Source organism: Mesocricetus auratus, unplaced genomic scaffold (genome assembly GCF_017639785.1).
Source record: "Mesocricetus auratus isolate SY011 unplaced genomic scaffold, BCM_Maur_2.0 Super-Scaffold_100021, whole genome shotgun sequence".
NCBI lineage: Eukaryota > Metazoa > Chordata > Mammalia > Rodentia > Cricetidae > Mesocricetus > Mesocricetus auratus.
This window is the reverse complement of record NW_024429202.1, coordinates 12,767,600-12,793,439: the sequence shown is the minus strand read 5'-3', so window position 1 is coordinate 12,793,439 and position 25,840 is coordinate 12,767,600. Positions and strand designations below refer to the sequence as shown.

At 37.6% G+C, this 25,840-nt stretch overlaps 1 protein-coding gene across 2 annotated transcripts; it reads left to right on the top strand.

Moving 5' to 3' along the window:
- The first annotated feature begins 7,259 nt into the window (after window positions 1-7,259).
- LOC121133317 (exocrine gland-secreted peptide 1-like) lies at window positions 7,260-24,976 on the top strand. Of its 2 annotated transcripts, none has more exons than XM_040729524.1 (3): window positions 7,260-7,438; window positions 8,897-8,967; window positions 10,582-11,109. In XM_040729524.1, the coding sequence occupies exons 2-3, from the start codon at window positions 8,899-8,901 to the stop codon at window positions 10,954-10,956; spliced, it is 444 nt and encodes a 147-aa protein (XP_040585458.1). In that variant the 5' UTR covers window positions 7,260-7,438; window positions 8,897-8,898; the 3' UTR covers window positions 10,957-11,109. The 2 variants fall into 2 exon arrangements, with proteins under 2 accessions (XP_040585458.1, XP_040585457.1); XM_040729523.1 differs by lacking the exon at window positions 10,582-11,109 and adding an exon at window positions 24,293-24,976 and having other exon boundaries at window positions 7,266-7,438.
- Window positions 24,977-25,840: the final 864 nt, after the last annotated feature.

The window sequence follows — 25,840 nt, the reverse complement described above, 5'->3', positions numbered from 1 at the left end:
AGAGTTAACCTTTGTCTGGTCAGCTGTTTCTGGGGGGGTTAAACCAGCCCAGTCTTAATCCCTTTGATCATCAGTCCTCCCGTTAAGACAGGGTTTCTCTGTATTGTTTTGGAGGCTGTCGTTCCAACCCGGCCTCGAACTCACAGAGATCTGCCTGCCTCTGCCTCCCGAGTGCTGGCATTAAAAGCATGTGCCACCACCACCCAGCAATATGAGACACTTAGAAAGCAGTGCTGAGAGGAAAGTTCATAGCACTAAGTGCTCACATGAAGAAACTGGAGAATAGTCACACTAGAGAATTAACAGCACAACTGAAATCTCTAGAACAAAAAAGAAGCAAACTCACCCAGGAGGAGGAGACACCAGGAAATAATCAAATTGACGGCTGAAATCAACAAAGTACAAATCAGGAAAACATTTAATCAATGAAACAAAGAGTTGATTCTTTGACAAAATCAACAAGATAGATAAACCTTTATCCAAACTAACCAAAAGGCAGAGAGAGAGCATGTGAACTGACAAAATCAGAAATGAAAAGGGGGACATAACAAAGGACACTAAGGAAATCCAGAGAATCATCAGGTTATACATTGAAAATCTGTACTCCACAATATTCAAAATTTTAAATGAAATGGACAATTTTCTAAATACATATCATATGCCAAAATTAAATCAACAACAGATAAGCAATCTAAACAGACCTAAAACCCCTAATGAAATAGAAGCAATCATCAAAAGTCTCCCAACCAAAAAAAAAACCCAGGACCAGATGACTTCAGTGCAGAATTCTACCAGAAATTCAAAGAAGAGCTAATTCCAATACTCCTTAAAGTGTTCCAGAAAATAGAAGCAGGAAATTAGTTGTCAAACTCTTTTTATGATACCAATTAAGTTGTTACCCAAGCCGCACAAAGACATAACTAAAAAAGAGAACTAGAGAACAATTTCCCTCATGAACATTGATACAAAAATACTCAATAAAATATCAGCAAATCAGATCCAAAAACACATCAGAAAAATCATCCACCATGGGATGCAGGGATGGTTCAACATAACAAAAATCTATCAATGCAATTCACCATATAAACAAACTGCAAAGGAAAAATCACATGATCATCTCAATCAATGCTGGAAAAGCCTTTGACAAAATCCAACACTGCTTCATGATAAAGGTCCTGAAGAGATCGTGGATAACAGGAACATGCCTAAACTTAATAAAATCTATATACAGTACCCACAGCTAACACCAAATTAAATGGAGAGAAATTCAACATGATTTCCCTAAAATCAGGAACAAAACAAGGCTATTCACTCTTTCCATATCTCTTCAATATTGTACTTGAAGTTCTAGCTAGAGCTATAAGTAAACAAAAGAATATCATGAGGATACAAATTGGAAAAGAAGAAGTCAAACTTTCACTCTTTGCAGATGATGTAATAGTTTACATAAGTGACCTGAAAAACTCTACACGGGAACTCCTATAGCTGATAAACACCTTCATTAAAGTGGCAGGATACAAGATTAAGTCAAGAAAATCAGTAGCAATTGGAAAGCAGAAGCGGCTTTACTCGTAACCAGCAGAGCAAAGTCAGAGGCCATTATATGTCAATAAACAGAACAATACATCAATAAGAAAAATGAGAGCCAATAGGTATGCAATAAATGACGGTACAACCAAAGCCACAGAATAAACAATGCGAGATGTGAACATTACTTCACAATTATAATTAACCATATAAATACCTTAGTAGTGACCAAAAATTTAACAACGATATTTCAGAGTGAAACTATACTGTAAATCTAATGGCATTATCAAATAAGAATAGTAACATTATTTCACCAAGCAATAGCAGAATACATGAATCAGACATTCAGAACTTTCTCCAAATTGGAACATGTTTTAGACAGAAAGAAAATTACATGAAAAAATGAATGAAACTAAAATTTAATAAGGAAAATTGTAGAAAACAGGAACATATCATTGGTCACCAAAGACAACAAAGGGTCATTAAGTATATACATATACATGCAATGAGATTATATCCAGTTGTAAGATCTAGGAAAATCATTAAATTTCCAGATAAATGGATGAAACTGGAAAATTATATATTGAGTGAAAGTAATCAAGATGCAGAAAGACAATTGTCAACATATTCTCTCTTATTTGTAAAAAATTAATTGCAAATCTTTAGATTTCTGTTAAAGCCCTTTGAATTTTCACTACAGATTACCAAGGAACTGCAAGGACTAAATAGAAACTGTCCTAAAAACAACTGAAAGATGGCTGAAATTTGTGAAACATTGGCAGACAGAGAAGAAACAAACATGAGCATGCACTTGCCCTATTGGCTTCTTAGAAAAAAAATTTCCAGTTTACGGGGAAGATAGGGGTCACTTCAGTTGACTTCCTGGGCTTTGAGAAGAGGATATGCCAATCAAAACAAATTCTGTCCATATCAAAATAATGAGCCCTTCCAACCTGCCATCCTCTAAGGACTCAACTTTCACTCTTTGCCTTACATATCTGTGTTCCTACATTCTTGGTTTTAACATGAGGAATTCCACATTATCTTGAATATTCTCTACAAAGATAGGAAGTTACTCAAAATCAAAGGGAGTTGGAAACACGAGGCCTGCATTTTTATTTTATTTCATACACCTTCACTTTCCAGTGTTGCACAAATAATTTTTTCATATGCATAATTTTATATCAAATATGTAGAAAATAAATAATCATATTCAAACAGAGGTAAAAACTGAGTTAATTGGTAATATGACAAAACCACTCTACACACTGAAAGAAATGTTGTTTCCTTGTGGCAACATGTTAATTTCAACTTTTAAATTCATTCCTTTAACTGGTTAAAAATTAAATGCTTTAAATATATAGAATTTTAAAAATTGAATACTAAAAGTGTGTAATGAGCATTCTTCCCACCAGCATGGTCCCAGAGCTGTGCCAACAACAAATAACACAAAGAGATTCTATTAGTTACAAGGCTAATGTCCAGGGCTTCTCATTGGCTGGTTCCATCTTTAGTATTAACCCATAACCAACTAATATACATCTCGGTGAGATATATATTATCTTACTGAGAATGCCAGGCTCATATGTCCTCCACTACAGGGATTACATGGCAACTATCCACTGTTTACTACACTTCCCAGAATCCTCCTCAACTCCTAGTCCCACATATCTTGCTTTCCTATTGGCCAACAATGCTTTATTTAACAACTAATAAGACAAACATACACAGAAGGACTTTCCCCATCATCTCCTCTTTTCTGTCTAAATAAAAAGAAGAGTTTTACCTTTACCATAGTCAAATGATATTTAACAGAACAGTTATCGGGAACAATAGTAAATTTAGTAAATTAACATTTAGTAAGATTTAAAGAAAGTATTTTATCATCTATCCTGTGTGAGTCTAAAGTCTTATATGTAGTTTATCTTTTGTCATAACTAAGAAAAATTATAATTATAACTATCTGTTTTCCGCTCCATAAAAGACCACAGAAGGATAATATATAAACACCAGAATTGACAGAGACATCTCACTACCTGGACAGTCACCCAAAGTTCCTCTGTAACATTGGGGTATCCATCATCATCCCATAGGCCACAGTGTGTCTGGTAGACTTCTCAGCAAAACAGGATATTTCAAACTGTCCCCCTGCATTGGCAGCTTGTCGGTCATTTTTCTGTGCCCTGAAGAATGTCTGGCAGAGTCTTCCATGAAGCAGGGAACCCATTAGTACTGTCCATCTTGTTTTGTGAGTTCAGCAGTCACTTTCCTGTGGGTCCTGTAGTCCAATTCAGGCAAACAGTTCAGGCAAGAGCAGTATCTTGCCCTAATGGTTAGTCTTACCCTATTGGAAGCAAATTCCATAACGAGTTTCTTTGATATTCATTTTCCCTTCTGGCACAGTTGGAGTTGCCAGTAGTAGGTATGTCTCATTGTCAAGAAGAAACCTAAACCATTTAAATGCCATATATTCTGTAGGTCTTTGAAAGGTTTGAAAGAATATCTATCCATCTCAAATACATCTCTGTATATCTTGAAAACCTAACTAACCTAACTATAAGTTTTGACTATTATAGGTAACTATCTATGTTCTGTACTGAATTATACATTACACTTTTAAAATAGCTGTATAATATCTAAACAAGATAATATATATATCAGAAAATTTATCTTAAATTTGCATCAATAAGTGAAAATACATTCCAAGGCAAAGTATTCATTCCTATACCATAATCCCCCTTTACCTTTAAAAACAACATTGTTATCATTAACCAATCTTATATAAATGAAAACAAAAAAGTATAAACAATATTTGGGAATCTGGGCATGTTCTTTACAAACTGCTTCCTGTACGTAGGGAGTTTAAGGGCAGCCCTGACTTAAAAACGTAAAAAATACAATTAAAACATATAGAGTAAGGGCTGGAGAGATGGCTCAGACATTAAAGGCTATGCTCACAACCAAAAACATAAAAGATATAGAGTAATAAAAAAGACACATAAAGATGCCCTATTTGAGGGCACTATCCATACCGTGAAGATCATGACAAAATCCAGAAACCTGGTCAGGTCCTTGTTTTGGTAGTCTGCATGGCTGCATCATCTCAGTTATTTTACATGTTGGATCTCCTTAGAAACTGCTTCAGGGGGTCTTGCTTAATCAAACCATATTAGGAAGAAATTCACAGTCTTTCATTTTCTGTGGAAACACAAGCAAAAACTCTTTTCCCAAGTAACCTCTCCTTATATTTAAATTTAGAAGTCAAAGTGTTTTTAAAATATATAACTTGGATTAATTTAGCAGCATTTATAATCTAGTGTATTCTAGCAATTTTTGTTCCTTCTTTAGCATTTGAACAACTAAAAGACAACACAATAGCATACAATATCCAGACTCTCTGTATTTTTTCCATCTTTATGTGTCTTTTTTATTACTCTATATCTTTTATGTTTTTGGTTGTGAGCATAGCCTTTAATGTCTGAGCCATCTCTCCAGCCCTTACTCTATATGTTTTAATTGTATTTTTTACGTTTTTAAGTCAGGGCTGCCCTTAAACTCCCTACGTACATGAGGCTGGCCTTGAAATCACAGAGATCTGCTTGCCTCTGCCTCCCAAGTGCTGGGATTAAAGGTGTGTGCCACCCCAGCCCAGCTTCTCTATTTCTTTTACCACTATCTTGTTTCTTTTTCTCTCCCAAGCCTACACATATTCTTTGACATACTGTAAATTTTTACTGAATCTGACTTTACTGTAAATCTTTGTTTTTGTGGCCATGTATGTGTCTGTTATCTGTTAAACAACATTGTTAAAATTCAAGCAGTGGCTGTTTTAGTAGCTGGATTTCCAGCATGGTGGGTGTAAGTTTACCACACAAGTCTCTGCTTGTCTCTAGTAAAACAGAGCCCACCCAAGAAAATGCTGCCACCAGGAAGTCGTGCTTGTCTCTGTTCTTTTGTTTCTAAAAATCCTTTTAAACTTTTGTCATTCTGTGTGAAATTCACACAACCAACGTTGGGCGCCATATGTAATGAGCAATATTCCAGGCAACCTGGTCCCAGAGTCATGCCAACTCCAAATAACACACAGACGCTCCATTAGTTACAATGCTCTTAGCTAATGTCCAGGGCTTCTCATTGGCTAGTTCTGTCTTAAGTACTAACCCATGACCAACTAATATATATATATATATATATATAGGTCTTATCTTACCGAGAATGCCAGGGTCATGTGTCTTCTCCTACAAGGATCACATGGCGACTATCCACTCTTTACTACACTTCCCAGAATCCTCCTCAACTCCTAGTCCCACCTATCTTGCTTCCATATTGGCCAACAATGCTTTATTTATCAACCAATAATACAAACATATACACAGAAGGACTTCCCCATCACAAAAGTATAGAAGTATCCTGTAATTATAAAATTAGTATAATTATAAGAATCATGCATAAATCTACTCAGAAGCATATCAAACCATATTAATACTAACAAAAGTCTTTTCTTAACAAGCATTGAAGTCAGGTTTGGTATTTTTAATGCTATTTTTTAAACAAATATTACAATCCAGGCTACTGATTTGATTTAGTTTATTTGCTTTCTTTGAGATGGAGCTCAGGCTGACCTTGATCTCAAAGCAATTCTACTATTTCAGCTTCCTACATGACAGGACTACAGGTGTACATTACCATACCTGACTGAAAGCTCTCATTTTTTATATAGTAACTAATCATTTTATTTACTCAATCCTAGAAGATCTTATATTCTGTTAGAGATACGGATGGTGATATTGATTCTTTTCATATTTTGTGTCAGTTCATTTTACATATTATACCATTACCATGTTACTTTAGTTTAGCTCCTCTCATACTATCAAGTGTAAGATTTACTTGCTATCTATTATTTTCCTTTACTGTTAATATAAATCAAATATAGAAGTGTGTCTTCCATATTAATTCCATGGTATTATAAATTTTTATGAATTCATGTTTTGTACACTCTTTTTAAAACATGCTAGTTGTAATCACTCCCTTGGTAACAGGTCTACCTAGGATCATGTCTTCCATATGAGCTTTACTCAGTTGTTTAGAAGCACAAGGAGAACAAGCCCTTCTAAAACAATTGAACAAATCTCCCCCCGCCCTTCCGTGTGGTTCCCTAAGCTCTGAGGAGACAGATTTGATGGAGATATTTCATTTTCTATAGTGTGTTCCACCGTCTCTCTTTCTGGATAACAGCTGGGTTTGGTCTGTGTATAGTTTTCATCTTTTACTAAAGGAAGCCTGTATGATGGAAGAATAATTCTTTCTTTCAACTAGTATTTGTTGATAAAGATGGTAGAATAGAAGCAAGCAATATTGTACTAAATCCTCACTTATCTGCAAAAATATCCATAAAACACATATAGTCAAAAATGTGAGAATCATTGAAAGGCTATAAATATCAAAATAAGCAAGAATAAATAATATACACATGCCTTTAATCTAGCATGTGATCAAACATGCTAAATAAAAGGCATGGAGAAGAGGACAATTCTCCTCTCCCCATATCTTGCTTTAAAAATGAGAAAAGGAAAATCCTCCTGGAGCAAAGACAGCTAACATAAAATAGAAGATTACTTATGCACAAAGCAGTTGCTGGGATATTACTCAGGGATGATGTTACATATTCTGATGACCAGGAAGCAAAACCCATGAGAAACTGCAATCAAAGTAGTTAGCTGGAAACAGCAGCCAATACAGCACAACCACATATGGCCTCAGCCTCTAAAACCCGCCCTCTATCCAAAGAAAGAGGAGACCCAGAGATCCACAGAAGCACAAGAGTCTGCAACAGGAGCTGATCTGACTGAAAGTCTTCAGTTCGAACAAGCAATTCAAGCTAAGACTGTGGAAGGTGAAAGCAAGCTCCATGGTAAGATGACAACATTTACAATGCTAAGATTTCAGTGGCCAGTGGCACATCAGGGTCTCAGTCTGGGAAATGTATGAGGCCCTTGAAGGACTGTCCAGCAGTTTTGAAAACTGAATCTAGGCAGGTTACAAATAATATAGAGCAACACACTACACTGATGATAAGAAAACTGAAATTGAATGCATTTCCTCTTCTGCCTATGACGAAGAGGAGAGAAGCCACATTCTGTTTACCATTAAACCCAAAAGAAACTGCTGGAGGAAGCAGAAGCATTCCTTGAAATTCATTTCTTAGTTACCTACCAAGGACAAAAATTAAGGCTGTCATTTTGGAAGGTCTGGACACTAAGTGTGAGAAGCTCCAGTCAACATGGATATTTTATAGATCCTGGGCAGTTTTGGTGTCTATGAGGGAAGACCAAGGAAAAGGGATATTACTGATCCATCTGGGGAACCTTTGACTCAAATTTTTCATTGAATTCCAATGGAAAAAAACAAGGGATGAATTTGAAAGGCAGTTACAGAGTACGTGGAAGGACTTGAAGGGAGGAGAGTGAAGGGAATTGGTCTAAAAAGTGTAAACTACACTAGATCTTCAGTTATAATGTCTACACATTATCAATGAGCAGGAAAAAATGGAAGCCAATTATATATTTTAAAAATATTTTGAATGTACATACAGTATGAAAAATGAGACACCACACATTTAATTTACAACATAAGCCATTACATGTGTTACAAAAGGATGGTGAGTGAGTCCATCATACAATACAATTTTTAAGTAGTATTCAAAGAATGTGGAACATAATGATTCATTGAGAGGAGATATTTTGTGCAATAACCAGTGTGAACTTAAAACTTAGGGAAAAAATGAAACCACCCATGTAACAAATGATGGAATGAGTGAACTTAAATAGACTAGATATGTGATTCATTAATTGTATTTTTATATTCTTATTGAAAAAGAATGAAAATTGATTTGAATTTAAGAAAATGATGTAACTTGAAATTACTCTTCACATATTGTTACTTCCATTGTATTTGTATGTTTATATCTGCATAATCACAACCCTGCCACTCTGATTCATATCCAGTACAGATGACATCTATAAACAGGGCAGAGCAAAATAAAACAAAAACAGAATTGAATTTGCTGAATCTGTTTTTTCCACATTTCCCTTTTGAAGACAGAGGAGAGGAAAGGAACTCTCCAGCCTCTACAAGTACACATCGGGACACCAGTCATGTTCTTTAGCTTACATGTTATCCCTGTTAGAGGCAAGGTGGGCACAATGAAACTATAGCAACCTCTGCACCATGGCAACAATTCCCTTGTTATTTCCCTAATGAATTTCTTGGGTAGAGTTACTTTGGAATATCTGCTATCGATGTGTTGTTTAGCTCTGTGTCCCATACCCTGCTTAATTCAACCAGGATTTTTTTCTTTGTTTACTTTCAGCTATGGCTTCTTTCCCAGTGATGTTGTTTCTTATTAGCCTGCTGTTTCCATCTATGCTCACTAAAGGAAGGGTAAGTTTAAAATAATAGTCATCTCAGATCTGCCTGCCAACTTTTGTGATGGTACACTATTTGAGAGTAGAACAACTCAGAGGGTCTGAAAGCTTACAGCATTCTCTTGGGATCTAGGATCACTTAAGATGTTTATGGAGATGAGAGAGTAAGTTTGCACTCTCCACAAAAGGCAGTTATGATATTCACCAGTGGCATGTGGGAACAGCAAACTTTGAAAGGGAGATGTACTAAAAATATAGGGTACTTACTAGACATCAAAGATGCACATTAAGGTATGTGAGATACATGTCTGTCAGTATAGCATTATAGTTTGTGTTTAGTTATAAATCTTGTCTTCAGTTGCAGTGCTACCACTGTGAAATGTGAGCCAGCTACAGAAAAATGCAGCAGCCAATAAAGGACTTTGTAAAAAATATGGTTGAATCTGAGGACAAACAACCAAAACTATCCATTAAACTCTGTAGATTGTGAAATCTGCCTCAATCACAAGATAAAAAAATAAACCTCTGCATCATATAGAGGGTTCCTAATCTAGTTTGATGATATAGTGTTCACACAAATTGAACACTTAGAATGCTATATTTCATATATAATTCTCAATAATTTTTAAATTATCTGCCCTCAAGAAAACACATGTCTTCAGAAGAATTTTTCATATATAAAACAAGATAGCATATGATGTAGTAAATTATTATTACCTTTTCTCCTAGGTAAACTCATTTTGAGTTTTGAAATTAGTTTACTTTACACTTGGTTTTAGATTTAATAGAAATTCTATGGGGATGAGAACTTTGGCTTAAATAAAATGCAGTTTGCATTATTATAGAAGTCTAGTATGTTCATTCTTTCTACCAGGAATGGGTAAATGTGTTTGGTCTGTTTGTTCAAACACTCACTAATAGTCATTGCTCATGGGAAAATGAAATCAGAGATAGGCATAGAGTACATAATTGCCATACTGTATGAAGACAGAACTCTAAGACTAAAAAGGTCAATCTTAAGTCATGTTAGAGTGAATAATTCAACTCAAAACATGAGGGAAAATGAATAATGACACTGTGCACTCTGTTGATATAATGCTTAAGCATTTCTCTGACCCATAGGTCACCATATTGTTGTTGAAAATCAGCCTGAGACATGGTTCAAATAATTCACAAACATTCTCCACCCCTGCACCTGATCCTCCCATATGCGAAATTCTGCAAGATTATGAGTCCATTTAAACAAGGATTAGTAGCTCATCAGTTGCATTTCTGTCACTCACCTGAACCACCTGAGAAACAGTCATTTTGCTAGATTAATTTGCTATCTTCAAGTAGACTGAAAAAAAAGTGTGTTGATATGTGAAAGCTGGAAGTTAAGCAACCCTGGAAAATATGCTCCAAATCTGTGAAATAGTTCTGGTAAAGAAATGGGTGGGGCTCCTGCTCTTTCACTGAGCTAAAACTCTCCAACTGCAGATGGCAAGGCATCAGTGTTCCCTTTGTGGTCTAGTATAAGTCGTAAGCTCACAGCCTCTTCCCATTTTACTGCATCTTTTGCAAATATGCATGGATAAGTCTTCTATTTCTAACTATAAACCTTGTTATTAAAAAATTTCCTCAACCACAGACTCAGAAAGAATCTATTGTATCTGTTGATCACGAGACAAATGGCAAAGCTGTCCTGAACAAGATTGACTGTCAAGGTGAAGGAAATATCTTGGAGACCTTGGAGAGAATACTCTGTGACTCCCATCAAAATCAAACATTAGCTGAAGACCTGGCCAAAGATAATAAGCACACAGTAGACCTGTGTACTTTCTTGACAGGCCTGAGTAAATCTTGTGCACAGAAACATCCAGTGGACCTAGTAAACTACAGGAACATGGTCCATAGGACTCTAGAGTTTACAGTTAGGAGCCCACTAGACAATCTCACAAGCAAAAATCACTATGTTTTAGTAACTGTATTGGACTTACTGAAAGGTTTGTACATTTCCCAATAATGTTAACCTGGAGCCTCCCGTTGTCTTTCCATCTGGTCCTCTTATTGGGCTCTCTTTCAAATTATATGTGCTTTGTTGGTTAACCACCCAACACAAGGAGAATAGAGACTGTAAACAAGCACAAGAAATTTTTCCCCTGCTTAAAATGGCCAGAGAGAGCAAATAAAGTGTTCAAAACCAGGTGTGGAAACAGCAGGCAGTTAATAATTAGAATCATTCCAGAACTAATTGAATCGCCTAGCTTCCCTTTATATAAATGCGTATGTTCCATTGCAAGATTCCTAGTCTAATCAAACTGGATAACTCACATATCCTCACTATTGTGTGAGGATGCTTTAAACTATAAACTGCTGTTGCCATGTTTTTTCCCTTTAACTTTTGTTGTAATAATTTCATTAAGGTATATGATAAATTTTGATCATACTCAGATCTAAAATTCTGTTATTTCCCTCAATCTCCCATGAAATCTAAATTCACTTTCCAGTAAGTCTCTCTGCTGTTTCATGTCTCATATTGTTTTGGAGCTCACTGAATTTAACCTGGGCTGCACACATGATCATGTGTATGGAACAATCCCTGGAACAAAGGCAAATAAAGGCTAAGCCACTGAAGATAATGACTCCCACAGCTTCAGCAACAACCATTAGGAATCTCCAAAGTCTATCATATCATCTGGTGCAAGGCCTACACCTTCCACCATTACTACAGGCTGAGAGAGCATCCCTCCATGTGGAATGGGCTCTCCTTGAGTTTCTCTCCATTTAGTTTGATGTTGGCTGTCAGTTTGCTGTATATTACATTTATTATGTTTAGATATGTTCCTGTTATCCCTGATCTCTCCAAGACCTTAGGGTTGTTGTATTTTGTCAAAGGCTCTTTTAGCATCTACTGAGATGATCATGTGGTTTTTCTTTTATAGATTGTTTATATGATGGATTTGCATATGTTACCCCTACATCCCTAGGATGAAGCCTACTTGATCATGGTGTATGATTTTTCTGATGTATTCATGGATTCAATTTACCACTATTTTATTGAGTATATTTGCATCAATGTTCATGAGGAATATTGGTCTGTAGTTCTCTATCTTAGTTGTGTCTTTGTGTGGTCTGGGTGCCAAAGTAATTATAGCCTCATAAAAAGAGTTTGGCAGTGATCCTTTTGCTTCTGTTGTGTGGAACAATTTAAAAAGTATTGGTATTATCTCTTTTTTGAATTTCTGATAGAATTCTGCACTGAAACCATCTGTGCCTGGACTTGTATTAGTTGGGAGAATTTTGATTACTGCTTCTATTTAATCAAGGGCTGTAGGTCTATTTAAATTGTTTATCTGTTCTTAATTTAAGTTTGGTAAGTGATATCTATCCAGAAAATCATCCAGTTCCTTTAAATTTTCCAATTTTTGTGTAGTACAGGTTTTCAAAGTATGACCTGATGATTCTCTGGATTTCCCAAGTGTCTGTTGTTATGTCTCCCTTTTCATTTCTGATTTTGTTAATTTGCATGTTCTCTCTCTGCCTTTTGGTTAGGTTGGATAAAGGTTTTTTATCTTGTTGATCTTCTTGAAGAACCAACTCCTTGTTTCATTGATTCTTTGTATTGTTTTCTTTGTTTCTACTTTATTGATTTCAGCTATCAATTTAATTATTTCCTCCTGGGTGAATTTCCTTCTTTTTCAGAGCTTTCAGGTGTTCTGTTCATTCTCTAGTGTGGCTCTTCTCCAGTTTCTTCATGTGGGCACTTACTGTTATGAGCTTTCCTCTGAGTTCTGCTTTCTAAGTGTCCCATAATTTTGGGTATGTTGTATCTTTATTTTCATGAATTCTAGGAAGTCTTTAATTTCTTTCTGCATTTTATCCTTGACCCAGGAAAGATAAAATTGTGCAATGTTCAAATTCCATGAGTTTGTAGCATTTCTTCAATTCGTGTTGCTATTGAAGTCTAACTTTAAAGCATGGTAGTATGATAAGATACAGGGGGTTATTCCCATTTTTGTATCTGTTAAGGTTTGCTATGCTGTGGAGTATGTGGTTGATTTTAGAGAAGGTTCCATGTGGTGCTGAGAAGGTATATTCTTTTGTGTTTGCATGGAATGTTATATAGATGTCTATTAAAACCAATTGGGACATAACTTCAGGTAGTTCCTTTGTTTCTTTGTCAAGTTTCTGTCTGGTAGTCCTTTCCAGTGGTGAGAGTGGGGTGTTGAAGTCTCCCGCTATAATAAATGTGTGGGATTTAATGTGTGATATGAATTTTAGTAATGTTTCTTTTACGAATGTGAGTGCCTTTGTATTTGGAGCATAGATGTGCAGAATTGAGACTTCATCATGACAGACATTTTCTGTGATGAATATGAAATGACCTTCTTCATCTCTTTTGATTAACTTTAGTTTAAAGTCTAATTTTTAGATATTAGGATAGCTACACCCACCTGCTTCTAGGCTCCATTTGAGTGGAAAACATTTACCCAACCCTTAGCTCTGAGGTAACATCTGTCTTTAAAGGTTAAGTGTGTTTGTTGTATGCAGCAGAAAGATGGATTCTGTCTTCATATCCATTTTGTTATCCTGTATCTTTTTATAGGTGAGTTAATACCATTGATATTGAAGGATATTAATGACCAATGATTGTTAATTCTTGTTTGTTTTGGTTTCGTTTTTGGTGGTGGTACTGTGTGTGAATCTTTCCCACATTTTTGGCATTTGGTAAAGTGAGATTATCTGTTGTCTGTGTTTTTATGAGTGTAGTTAACTTCCTTAGGTTGGAGTTTTACTTCCAGAACTTTCTGTAGGATTGGATTTGTGGATATGTATTGTATAAATCTGGTTTTGCCATGGAATATCTTGTACAATAATTTTTGTTGGGTTCCTTCCAGTCAGTTGACAAAGCCTTAATTTATCTTTTAAAATCAAATTAGAGATCTTTTTGAAATATGTATTCAGTTTTTTATTCTGTTTATTTGTCAGAAATATCCATTCTAATATGATATCTTCCCTCTGCATCAAAATTCCTTGAGGGATGGTAAAATAACCAGAATAAAGTATAGTTTTGGATCCACATGGTCTTCTAGTATTCTTCTAGTACACATCTAGTATTCTCTTTTCTACCCATTCAAATTCTTTTTCAGCTTCAGCTGATAATATTTGAGACTATTTAAATCCTTGTCTCCTTTTAGGGCCATTTTAGGTGTTTTAAATCATGCCCCTCTACTCCAATAATTGTCTGTGGTTGAGAAATTTCTCCTAGTAGTTTTTGAAGATCATTAAGAGTCTGGTAATGATCTCTCATGATCTGTACTTTTTGTAGTATAATTTTCTCTAGATCTATTTTATAACCCAAGTAACTAATAAAATCTCCTCTTTGTAATTTTTCGGTGGCAATCTATAATCCCCAGTGAGGTTAAAGTTCCTTTACTGCCTCAAATATCTTTTCCAACGTTCCTATTTTGAATCAGTCAGCAATATGTGATCCATATAAGGATAAATTATGGATTATGGAAATTGTGAATCATTTCCAAAGGTTTTTGCACAAAATACTGACATAAAGTAGGGCAGTTTAGCATTCCCCGTAACAAAACCTTCTACTGAAATCACCTAACTGGTTGAGAATTGTTAAAGGTAGGTACTGTGAAAGCAAATTTTTCCCTATCTTCTTCTTGTAAAGGTATAGTGAAGAAGCAGTCTTTTAGACCAAGTACTATAATTGGCCATCATTTAAGTATCAGAGAAGGCAATGGCATCCCAGCCAGTAGAGAGCCCATAGGTTGAAATACTTTATTGATGTCTCTCAGAGCATTAAGCACCCTCCATTTACCAGAATTATTTTTGATAACAAATACAGGAGAATTCCATGGACTGGTAGATTCTTCAATATGTACAACATTTAGCTGTTCCTGACCCAGATTTTCTAAAGCCTCTAGCTTCTCAGAGGCCATAGGCCATAGCCCCTACACAGAGAGGTTAATCTGTTAGCCATTTTAAGGGTAGTACTTTCAGTTCCTCTGTAGACTTGATACTAGTATGCTGTTTCTGTAAAACCTGTATGTTTGACATCTGTTTTCTACCACTAAGAGCTTGTTTATGATTCATATCTGATACAGGGGAAATGTTAATCTGGGTATTCTACTGTTGCAATAGATCATGACCCCAGAGATTTATAGCAATGTCTGCAACATATGGTCTCAGTCTTCCTCTTTGTTCATCTGGCCCTATAGAGTCAAGCCCTCAAGCTTTGTTTTACTCCCTATGAATTGAACATTTACTTCCTTTGAGGCCATCGTGGAGGCCAAGATTCGTGAGTTATAATAGTAACATCTTTTCCTGTGTCCACCAAGCATATCAGCATAATGTTATTTATCTGCACTCTTAATTTTGGTCTTTTGCCATTTATAGAAATATACGTTTTTGTCTCCTCCAGTTATGATTGGTTCACCCTCAGTAGCTAATCTATCATCCAGAGTGCTGTTATTCTTTACAATAGACGGTGGATCTTCTAATTGTCCTAGGAGGGATTGTCCTCTATAGTGATTGTGAATGACCAAACCACTTTTGACATGAGGTCTTTGAGAAGCCCCTTGAGGAGTTTCCCAATTGTAAAGGGTTACCTTGTTTATCTGTAGTTGACCTACATTCATTGGACCAGTTTTTCCCTTTGCCACGTCTCCTACATAATCCAGAAGGCCGAAATCTTCTGTTTGAATCATTCCTAGGAGGTGTATTATTTCTTCGAATACTTTGCCTACAATTCCTACTTAGATGTCCTATTCTACCACAGTTAAAACATCTGGTATTCTGATGTGCTTTTAAACTTCTGGAGATTGCTTCTCCTAGCCAAGTTTCTATCTCCTGACAGTTAAGGCATTTGGCATCTTCAAACTTTTAGAAATTGCCTCTCCTACCCAAGCTTCTGTATCTTGGTCTTTATACTCAATATTAGCTGTATACAAGACCCATTCATCCAGTCATGCTGATATGATTTTTAATGGCCAAAGTACCTGTTTGCATTGTGGATTTGCATTCTCATAAGCTAGAGATTCTATGAGGAGTCACCTAGAATCTGAATCAGTTACTTGTAATTCTATTGCTCTAGACAAGCTTTATAAGAATTCAGTGAAGCTTTCTCTTGGTCCTTGTACCACCTTGGTATAAGGTTCTATTTTCTATCCTTGTTCATGAACTTTATTCAAAGCATTCAGAGCTGCTGTACAGCATAAAGACAAGATGTGTTTGCCATATTCAGCCTGAGTCTGTAGGTCAGAATAAGCCTGTAGTTCAAGAATTTTATCTTGGAGAGCTTCATAACCTTCTTTAGGCCTTCAAGCTCCAGGGACTTTGCTTCCTCCCTCCATAAAGCTCTCCATTGTAATTTAGGTGAATTTTCTAGTACAGGTGTGATTCCCCTTGGAATCTGAAAACTCCTAAATAGCTTTTACAGAAATTTATTGAGGAGGATTTTATTAAAAGGAAGGGAAAGAGCCCCACACAGAATGTGGGAACCTGCAGGTGTGGAGTGCTGCAGAATATTAAGGGCAGGAAAGCAAAGGCCGTGTGACTTTCAGGACACTCATTTTGGCAACTTCTGCTTGCAACCAGGGAAAACCACAATGTTCAGTGGTTATCCAGGGTGCCTGTTCCTCAAGCTCCCTGGGGACCAGGGCTAACACGGCTGGTGCAGCAGAAGTGTTGATTTCTGGATGTGAGTGAGAGCTGTGAAGGCCCACGGTCTCTGGGAACTCTGGCGGTCCAGGAGTTCTGGAGGCCTTTGGAGTGGCAGGAGAACAAATGGAATGGATTCTGGTTCAGTGGATAAAACAGTACTGAGCAGGAGAATGGGACTGAGTTGGGAAACTGCAGTGACTTAGGCAGACCTCTGAGGGAGCAGAGACACACCTGGCCATAGATCATGCACATAGGCTGGCCGAAGGCACCCAGCCAGGGAGGAGTCAGAGTACTGGAAGCCTGTATAAACTTACTTGCTGACATCAGATAATGCAGAAATATTATGCTACACAGAATAGGGATGCCCTATGATATTTTATTGAGAGAGAAATCGCATATGTGAGAAGCCAAGAAAGCTGAGAACCAAAGGTCTGCACTCTGCTCTCCAGGCTACACCTGGAACCTAAAAAGAAAGAGTCTCCTCCCCCTAGCTCTTTTTATTCCCCGTACATTCTACATACCTGTGACCACACCCAAATGGGTGTGGTCAGCACTACAGGGACCTAGACCTCTCCCCATAGCTCTTAGTATTCTTTCTTTATTCTGTATGTTTGGTGCTTTGATTATTATGTGGTGAGAGGGCTTTTTCATTTGCTCCAGTCTATTTGGTGTTTGGTAGGCTTCTTTTACTTTCATAGGCATGTCCTTCATGTAGGGAAAGTTTTCTTCTATGATTTTGTTTTCTGCATCTTTGAGCTGGACTTCTTCACCTTCTACTATATTTATTATTCTTAGATTTGATCTTTTTACCATTTTCCATATTTCCAGGATATTTTGGGTTAAGTATTTGTTGGATTTAAGATTTTCTTAGGTCGACGAATCTATTTCCTCTAGTTTATGTTCAGCACCTGAGATTCTCTTCCATCTCTTATATTCTGTTGGTCATGCTGCATCTGTAGCTCCTGTTCATTTCCTCAACTTTTCTATTTCCAGAATTCCTGCAGTTTGTGTTTTCTTTATTGTCTCTATTTAAGTTTTCAGGTCTTGAACTGTTTGAATTGTTTGCTTCATCTGTTTGATTGGTTTTTTTCTTGGCTTTCCTTGCTATCTTTAAGAGATTTGTTGATTTCTTGCATTTTTGGTTATTTTTTTCTTCCATTTTTTAAGGAATTTTCTCATATTCTCTTTGAGGGCCTGTATCATTTTCATGAGATTGCTTTAATGTCATTCTCTTCTGTTTCATCTATATTGGGATGCTCAGGTCTTGCTGGTATAGAGTCCCTAGATTCTGGAGGTATCATATAAGTCTTCCTGTTGTTGGATGTGTTCTTGTATGGTCTCCCATCAATTTGTCTAGTGGATATAGGCGGGGTCTCGCCCTCTCAAGATAGGTATGGGTTCAAGGTTCTATCGCCTCTTTCTCTCTGTCTGTCTCTGTCTGTCTGTCTCTGTCTCTGTCTCTGTCTCTCTCCTCCCTCTCTCTCTCTCTCTCTCTCTCTCTCTCTCTCTCTCTCTCTCTCTCTCTCCCCTAAAAGGTTGAGGGGCAAGACTAGAATGGCATCCAATAAAGTTGGCTGCTTTGTGCAATGTTCTGCCTCCAGGTCCCTCTTCAGGGTTCGGTGGCAGGAAGGGTCTGGTGGCCACAAATCAGGGGACTCAAAGAGCAGAAGGTGGGCTGTAAGAGTCCCTTGGACTCACCTCTCTACTGTAGGGTGGAGGGACAAGACAGGAATGGCACCCAATAAAGCTGGCTACTTTGTACTACCTCCAGGTCCCTTTGTAGGGTTCTGTGGCAGGAAGGGTTTGGAGGCCACAGGTTAGGGGACTTGAAGACGGGTAGGTGGGCTAGAAGAGCCCCTGGAACTCAGCTCTCAACTGAAGGGTGGAAGCACAAGAATGGAATGGCAGTCGATGAAGCTGACAGCCCCGGCATTTCTCTATTTTAACTCTTAAGCTTTCTTTATCAGACACTTAAGCCCACTCTAGATGACACATGTACAGCCATTTGAAATTTTATTGTTGAGAAAGTTTTTACTATTTGTACTTATGTGAATGACATGAATGATATTGAAAGCACTGGTTTTTCCGGAGATGAGGTCATAGCTAGTGACCCCATCTCAGGGGATGATTTCATTTTTTTTCTTTTTTTGTAATGTTTTTATTTAAATTGGAAACATGAATGCTTCACATGTAAATCCCATCTCCCTCTCACACCCCTTCCTCCCTTATTCCTCCACCAGTTCCCCCCAGGCCCCCACCCAATCCCAACATCATTCCCCAGGGAGGGTGAAGCCCTCCTTGGAGGGATCTCTAAAGTCTGTCATTTCATCCATGGCAGAACCAAGGCCCTTCCCCATGTCTCCAGGCTGAGAGAGCATCCTTCTATTTGGAATGGGCTCCCAAAGATTATTCATAAATCATGGGAAACACTGATCTACTACCCAAGGCCCCAGTGATTTCTGTGGCCTTCTCACTGAGACTACATTCATGGAGTCTGGATCAGTCCCCTGTTGGCCTCTCAGGCATCAGTCTGGATTTCAAGAGCTCCCCCTTATCCAGTCAGCTGTCTTTGTGGGTTTCACCATCCTGGTCTTGATCCCTTTGCTCATCACTCCTCCATCTCTGTCACTAAGTTCCAGGAGTTCAGTTCAGTGTTTAGCTGGGGGTATCTGTCTCTGCTTCCATCAGTCACTGAATGAAGGTTCTAGGATGGCATATAAGGTAGTCATCAATCTTGCCATCAAGGAGGGGAATTTAATGTAGTCTCTCCATTATGGTTTCTTATCTATTTCTTTTGTTTAAAATGTCAGCATAAGGTATTAGAAACTGGAGAATAGTTATACTACAGAATTTACAGCACAGCTGAAAGCTCTAGAACAAAAAGAAGCAAACTCTGCCATGAGGAGTAGATGCCAGGAAATAATCAAATTGAGGGCTGAAATCAATAAAGTAGAAACTAGGAAAACAATACAAAGAATCAATGCAACGAAGAGTTGGTTCTTTGAGAAAATCAACAAGATAGACAAACCTTTGTCCAAACTTACCAAACAGCAGAGCATGAACATGCAAATTAACAAAATCAGAAATGAAAAGACTCTGAGGAAATTCAGAGAATCATCAGGTCATACTTTGAAAACCTGTACTCCATAAAATTCAAAAATTTAAAGGAAATGGATGACTTCCTGGATAGCTATCACTTGCCAAAATTAAATCAAGAACAGATAAGCAATTTAAATAGACCTATAACCCCTATGGAAATAGAAGCTGTCATCAAAAGTCTCCCAATCAAAAAAAGCACATGTCCAGATGGCCTCAGTGCAGAATTCTACCAGAAATTCAAAGAACAGCTTATGCCAATTCTTCTCAAAGTATTCCACACAATAGAAGCAAAAGGATCTTTGCCAAAGTCTTTCTATGAGTCTTCAATAGCCTTGATCCCCAACCCACACAAAGACGCAACTAAGAAAGAGAATTTCAGACCAATATCCCTCATGAACATTGATGCGAAAATACTCAATAAAATACTGTCAAATCAGATCAAAGAACACATCAAAACAATCATTCACCACGATCAAGTAGGTTTCATCCCAGGGATGCAGGGATGGTTCAACATACAAAAATCCATCAATGTAATCCACAATATAAACAAGCTGAGAAACAAAAATCACATGATCATCTCACTAGGTGCTGAAAAACCATTTGACAAAATACAACACCCCTTCATGATAAAGGTCTTGGAGAGATCTGGGATAACAGGAACATACCTAAACATAATAAAAGCTATACACAGCAAACCAACAACCAACATCTAACTAAAAAGAACAGAAACTCAACGCAATTCCTCTAAAATCAGGAACAAGACAAGGCTGTCCACTCTCTCCATAACTTTTCAACATTGCACTTGAAGTTCTAGCCAGAGCCATACGACAACAAAAGGGGATGAAGAGGATACAAATTGGGAAGGAAGAGGTCAAACTTTCACTATTTGCAGATGATATGATAGTTTACATAAATGACCCAAAGAACTCTACCAGGGAACTCTTACAGCTGATTAACCCCTTCAACAAGGTGGGGGGCTACAAGATCAACTCAAGAAAATCAGTAGCCCTATTATATACAGATGATAAAAGGGTTGAGAAAGAAATCAGAGAAACATCACCCTTTACAATTGCCACAAACAACATAAAATACCTTGGGGGTAACGATAACCAAACAAGTGAAAGACCTGTATTGCAAACACTTTGAATCATTAAAGAAAGAAATTAAAGAAGCCCTCAGAAAATGGAAAGGTCTCTCATGCTCTTGGATAGGTAGGATCAATGTAGTAAAAATGGCTCCCGCCAAAAGCAATCTACAGATTCAATGCAATCCCCATTAAAATCCCAGCACAATTCTTCACAGACCTTGAAAGAACAATAATCAATTTTTATGGAAAAACAAAAGACCCAGGATAGCCAAAACAGCCCTGTTCAACAAGGCAACATCCGGAGGCATCACCATCCCTGACCTCAAGCTCTATTATAGAGCTATAATCCTGAAAACAGCTTGGTATTGGCACAAAAATAAACAGATACACCAATGGAATCAAATTGAAAACCCTGATATTAACCCACACATGTATGAACATCTTATCTTTGACAAAAAGCTAAAAATATACAATGGAAAAAAGAAACCATCTTCAACAAATGGTGCTGGCATAACTGGAGGCTGGCATGTAGAAGAATGCGGATCGATCCATGCTTATCACCATGCACAAAACTTAAGTCCAAATGGACCAAAGACCTCAACATAAATCCAGCCACACTGAACCTCTTAGAAGAGGAAGTGGGTGGTACCCTTGAATGAATTGGTACAGGAGACAGCTTCCTGAACATAACACCAGTAGCACAGACAGTGAGATCAACAATTAAAAAATGGGACCTCCTGAAACTGAGAAGCTTCTGTAAGGCAAAGGACACAGTCAGAAAGACAAAAAGGCAGCCCACAGAATGGGAAAAAATATTCACTAACCCCACATCTGGTAGAGGGGTGATCTCCAAAATTTACAAAGAATTCAAGAAGTCTCCAAAACACCAAAGGATCCAATTACAAAGTGGACTGCAGAACTAAATAGAGAATTTTCAATAGAGGAGTCTAAAATGGCTGAGACACACTTGAGAAAGTGCTCAACATCCCTCGACACCCAGGAATTGCAAATCAAAATGACTCTGAGATACCATCTCACTCCTTTCAGAATGGCTAAAATCAAAAACACCAACGACAATTTATGGTAAAAGGGGAATATTCCTCCATTGCTGGTGCGAGTGCCACCTTGTTCAGCCACTTTGAAAATCAGTATGGAGATTCCTTAGAAAAATGGGAATAAACCTACCACAAGACCCAGCAACTCCACTCTTAGGCATATATCCAAAAGATGCCCATTCATACAACAAGGATGTCTGTTCCACTATGTTCATAGCAGCATTATTTGTATTAGCCAGAACTTGGAAGCAACCTAGGTGTCCCTCAACCAGAGAGTGGATAGAGAAAATGTGGTACATTTACACAATGGAGTACTATTCATCAGAAAAAAACAATGGAATCCTGAAATTTGCAGGCAAATGGATGGCACTAGAAGAAACCATCCTGAGTGAGATAACACAGTCACAAAAAGAGAAACATGGCATGTACTCGCTCATATATGGATTTTAGACATAGACCTAGGGAGTGCCAGCCTACGATCCCATGGCCAGAGAGTCTGGGAAACAGAACCTTCATTGAGTGGCTGTTGGAAGAAGAGGTAGACTCCCACTGCTAAGCACTGAGCTGAACTCAAGAAAGCCAGTAACAGAGAGGGAGGACTGATGACCAAAGGGATTAAGACTGGGCTAGTTTAACCCTCAGAAAAAGCTGATCTAACAAGGGTTAACTCTTGAATCCCAGGCTGATGCCTAGGAATCCAGCATGGGACTGATCAAGACCCCCTGAATGTGGGTGTCAGTGAGGAGGCCTAGGTAATCTATTGAGCCTTGGGCAGTAGATCAGTATTTATCCCGGGTATACAAATTGACTTTGGGCTCCTAACCAACAATGTGAGATGCACTCTCACCCTGAACTCATGGGGGAGGGTCTAGGCCCTGCCATGGATGAAATGACAGACTATGGACACCCCCATGGAGGGCCTCACCCTCCCTGGGGAGATGAGGGTATATTTCGGGTGTTGGGGGAATGGCACGGGAGGAGGGGAGGGAAACAGAGAGGGACCTGGAACTGACTTGTGAAGCAATCTTGTTTCTAATTTAAATTTAAATTTAAAAATAAATAAAAATAAAAATTAAAAATGTAAAATGAGGACTGAAGAGATGAAACAAAGTAAAAAGCACTGGCTGCTCCTCCAAAGGTCCTCAGTTCAGTTTCCAGTAATCACATGGTGGCTCAGAACCATCTGTAATGAGTTTTGGTGCCCTCTTCTAGCCTGCAGCCATGTATACAGGCAGAACACAGTGTGAACAATAAATAAAAAGTTAATTAATTAATAAATCTTTACTGATAATGGCTCTCCATTGTCATTCAGCCAAATAACATTTTGAAGTAAATTATACACTTAAAATAGCATTTTGAAGATTTACAATGTATCCACATTATATAAAATGGCACCTTTAATTTAGAAGGACAGCATCTAAAAGTCGTAGGACTTAGTAACTCATTGAGAAAGGACATTTTGTGCAATAGTGGAGGGTTTAAACCTTAATGTAATGTAATGTAAATATGAAATAACCCATTTAACAAACTAACTGATTAAGCTTAAATAGACTAGATATCCAATTCATTAATTGTATCTATATTTTCGTATTGGAGGAAAAAATAAAAAATGATTTGAATATAAGAAAAATTAGCATAACTTGCAATTCCTTTGAACAAAACGGCACTTCTAAGGTATCTTTATATTTTTGTCTACATAATAACCACCCTGATATGCTGCAGTAAGATGAAAGCTATGAACAAGGAATAGCAAAATAAGGCATGGTACACAGAATGGAAAATTGAATTGAATCTGGTTTTTCCACAATTTCCTCACCTTGAAATATCAGAGAAAATATAAAATAGCACTGTGCTTGTTTATACATGTTCTTGTGCACAGGCTATCAATTGTTGTGGAGATTCAACCTTAGACCTGGTTCAGACCATTCACAGGTATTCTACTACCGCAAATAAATTCCTACATAGATATATCTACAAGATAATGTGTCAGTGTGAACCAGTGCTAATAGCTCATCAGTTGCATTTCTACCAGTAACCTGAACAAACTGAGACACAGTCACTTCACTAGATCAATTCACTCTCCCCAAATACACTAGAAGATTGTGTGTGGGATGTGTGTGTGTGTGTGTGTGTGTGTGTGTGTGTGTGCGTGCGCGTGTTTATATCTGAAAGATGGGTGTGGAGCAACCATAGAGAATGTGTTCCACACTCCTAATGTGTGAAATATTCGTGGTAGAGTACCAAATGGAATGCCTGCTCTTACACTGAGTCAAATCCTCTCTAACTGCAGATGACAAGGAGCCAGTGTTCCCTTTGTCCTCTAGAATAAGTCATAACTACACAGCCTCCTCCCATCTTATTGTATCTTACACAAATTCAAATGGGTAGGTCTTAAGTCTCTCACTATAATCCCTGTTTAAAAAATATCTCTACCTCAGGTTCTGACACATACTCAGAAAGAATCAATCATATCTGCTGATCACAAGACACGTGTCAAGACTGACTTGGACAAAATCGACTGCCCATGTGAACTAAATATCAAAGATATCTTGCAGAGGAGCCCCTGTGCATCTCATCAATACCAAACAGCACTTGAAGACCCGACCAATGATAACAAACACAAGTTAGACCTGTCTATTCTCTTAACTTCCCTGAGAAAATGCTGTGATTATCAAGGGGACCCAGTAAACTTCAGTAATATGGTCCATAGGCTCCAAGGGACCAGAGTTAGGCACCAACAAGAATATATGTCACTGTCACTCTACCCTTTGGAGGAATGCTTAAACTTAGCAATGACTGTGCTCCTTTTCCATTAAATTTAACTAGGAGTCCCCTGATGCCCTTCCTACTGTTGCTGTCTTTCCAGTTTTCACTGTCTTTAGTGAACCACCCAAATACAAAGACAGTGAAGACGAAAACACAAAAAAGTCCCCTATCCTCCTTCCAGTAACATGTTAAAAATGACCCGAGGCAGCAAAGAAAGTGTACTGAACCAGATGTGGAAGGAGCAGGCAGCTGGCTAGTAATTAGCATCACTACAAAACTACTGGCCTAACCTCCCTTATTCAAATGTACATGTTGTTTCATGGAAGGAGTCCCAATAAAATCGCCATGGCTATTCATTCTTCCTCACTGTAGTCTGATCAAAACTGTATGGAGATGTTTTATGCTTCAAACTATGAACATTTGTGGTTACAAAATATTAACTATCAGGGTGTTTTCCCTTTATCATTTTTTTTGTAATTTCGTACAAGCATATGGTGCATTTTGATCACACTTACTTCTCAGACTCTCTTATTTCCCTCCATCTCCCATGAAATATAAACTCAGATCCCAATAATCACTCTCCTGCCTCATGTCTTTTTGTTTTGTTGTTTTGGAGCTCACTGGATTTTACCAAGGTTACAAATATGGTCATAGACGTGATCCCTGGACCAAAGTCAAGTCACCAATGGCTAAGCTGCAGTAGCTGACTCTCTCTCTTCTAGCAGCTAGTAACTGCCAATGACTTCCTAGTCTTGGCATTGATCCTATGAGACACTTTCTCATCTATGAATGAATTTTGCCAAGTCAAGTTTTGTCCAAGCAAACATATGCCCCTTTCTCCCTGTGGAGAAGAAAAGTAAATCTAAGCTTAATGTTCATATTCATTCAAGTCAGTTAAATTCTTACTAACCTCAGATAAGGGACTGATAAAGTATTTGTCCTTATATGAGCATGTCAAGTAAAACAATGCCTTTTTAAATGATTAGAGGTCACTGAGATATCATAGGGGCATTAAATATGATCCATACATGTAATGAAATTATTCTCAACAGTAAAGATTATTAAATCATGAAGTTTACAGGTAAATGGATGGAACTAGATAGTATTATACTAAGTGAGGGTAACCCAGACCCAGAAAGACAAATGTCAACATTTTCCCTCTTATTTGTAGATACTAATTCTAAATATGTAGATTGGTATGTAACTTCAAGTAACAGAAG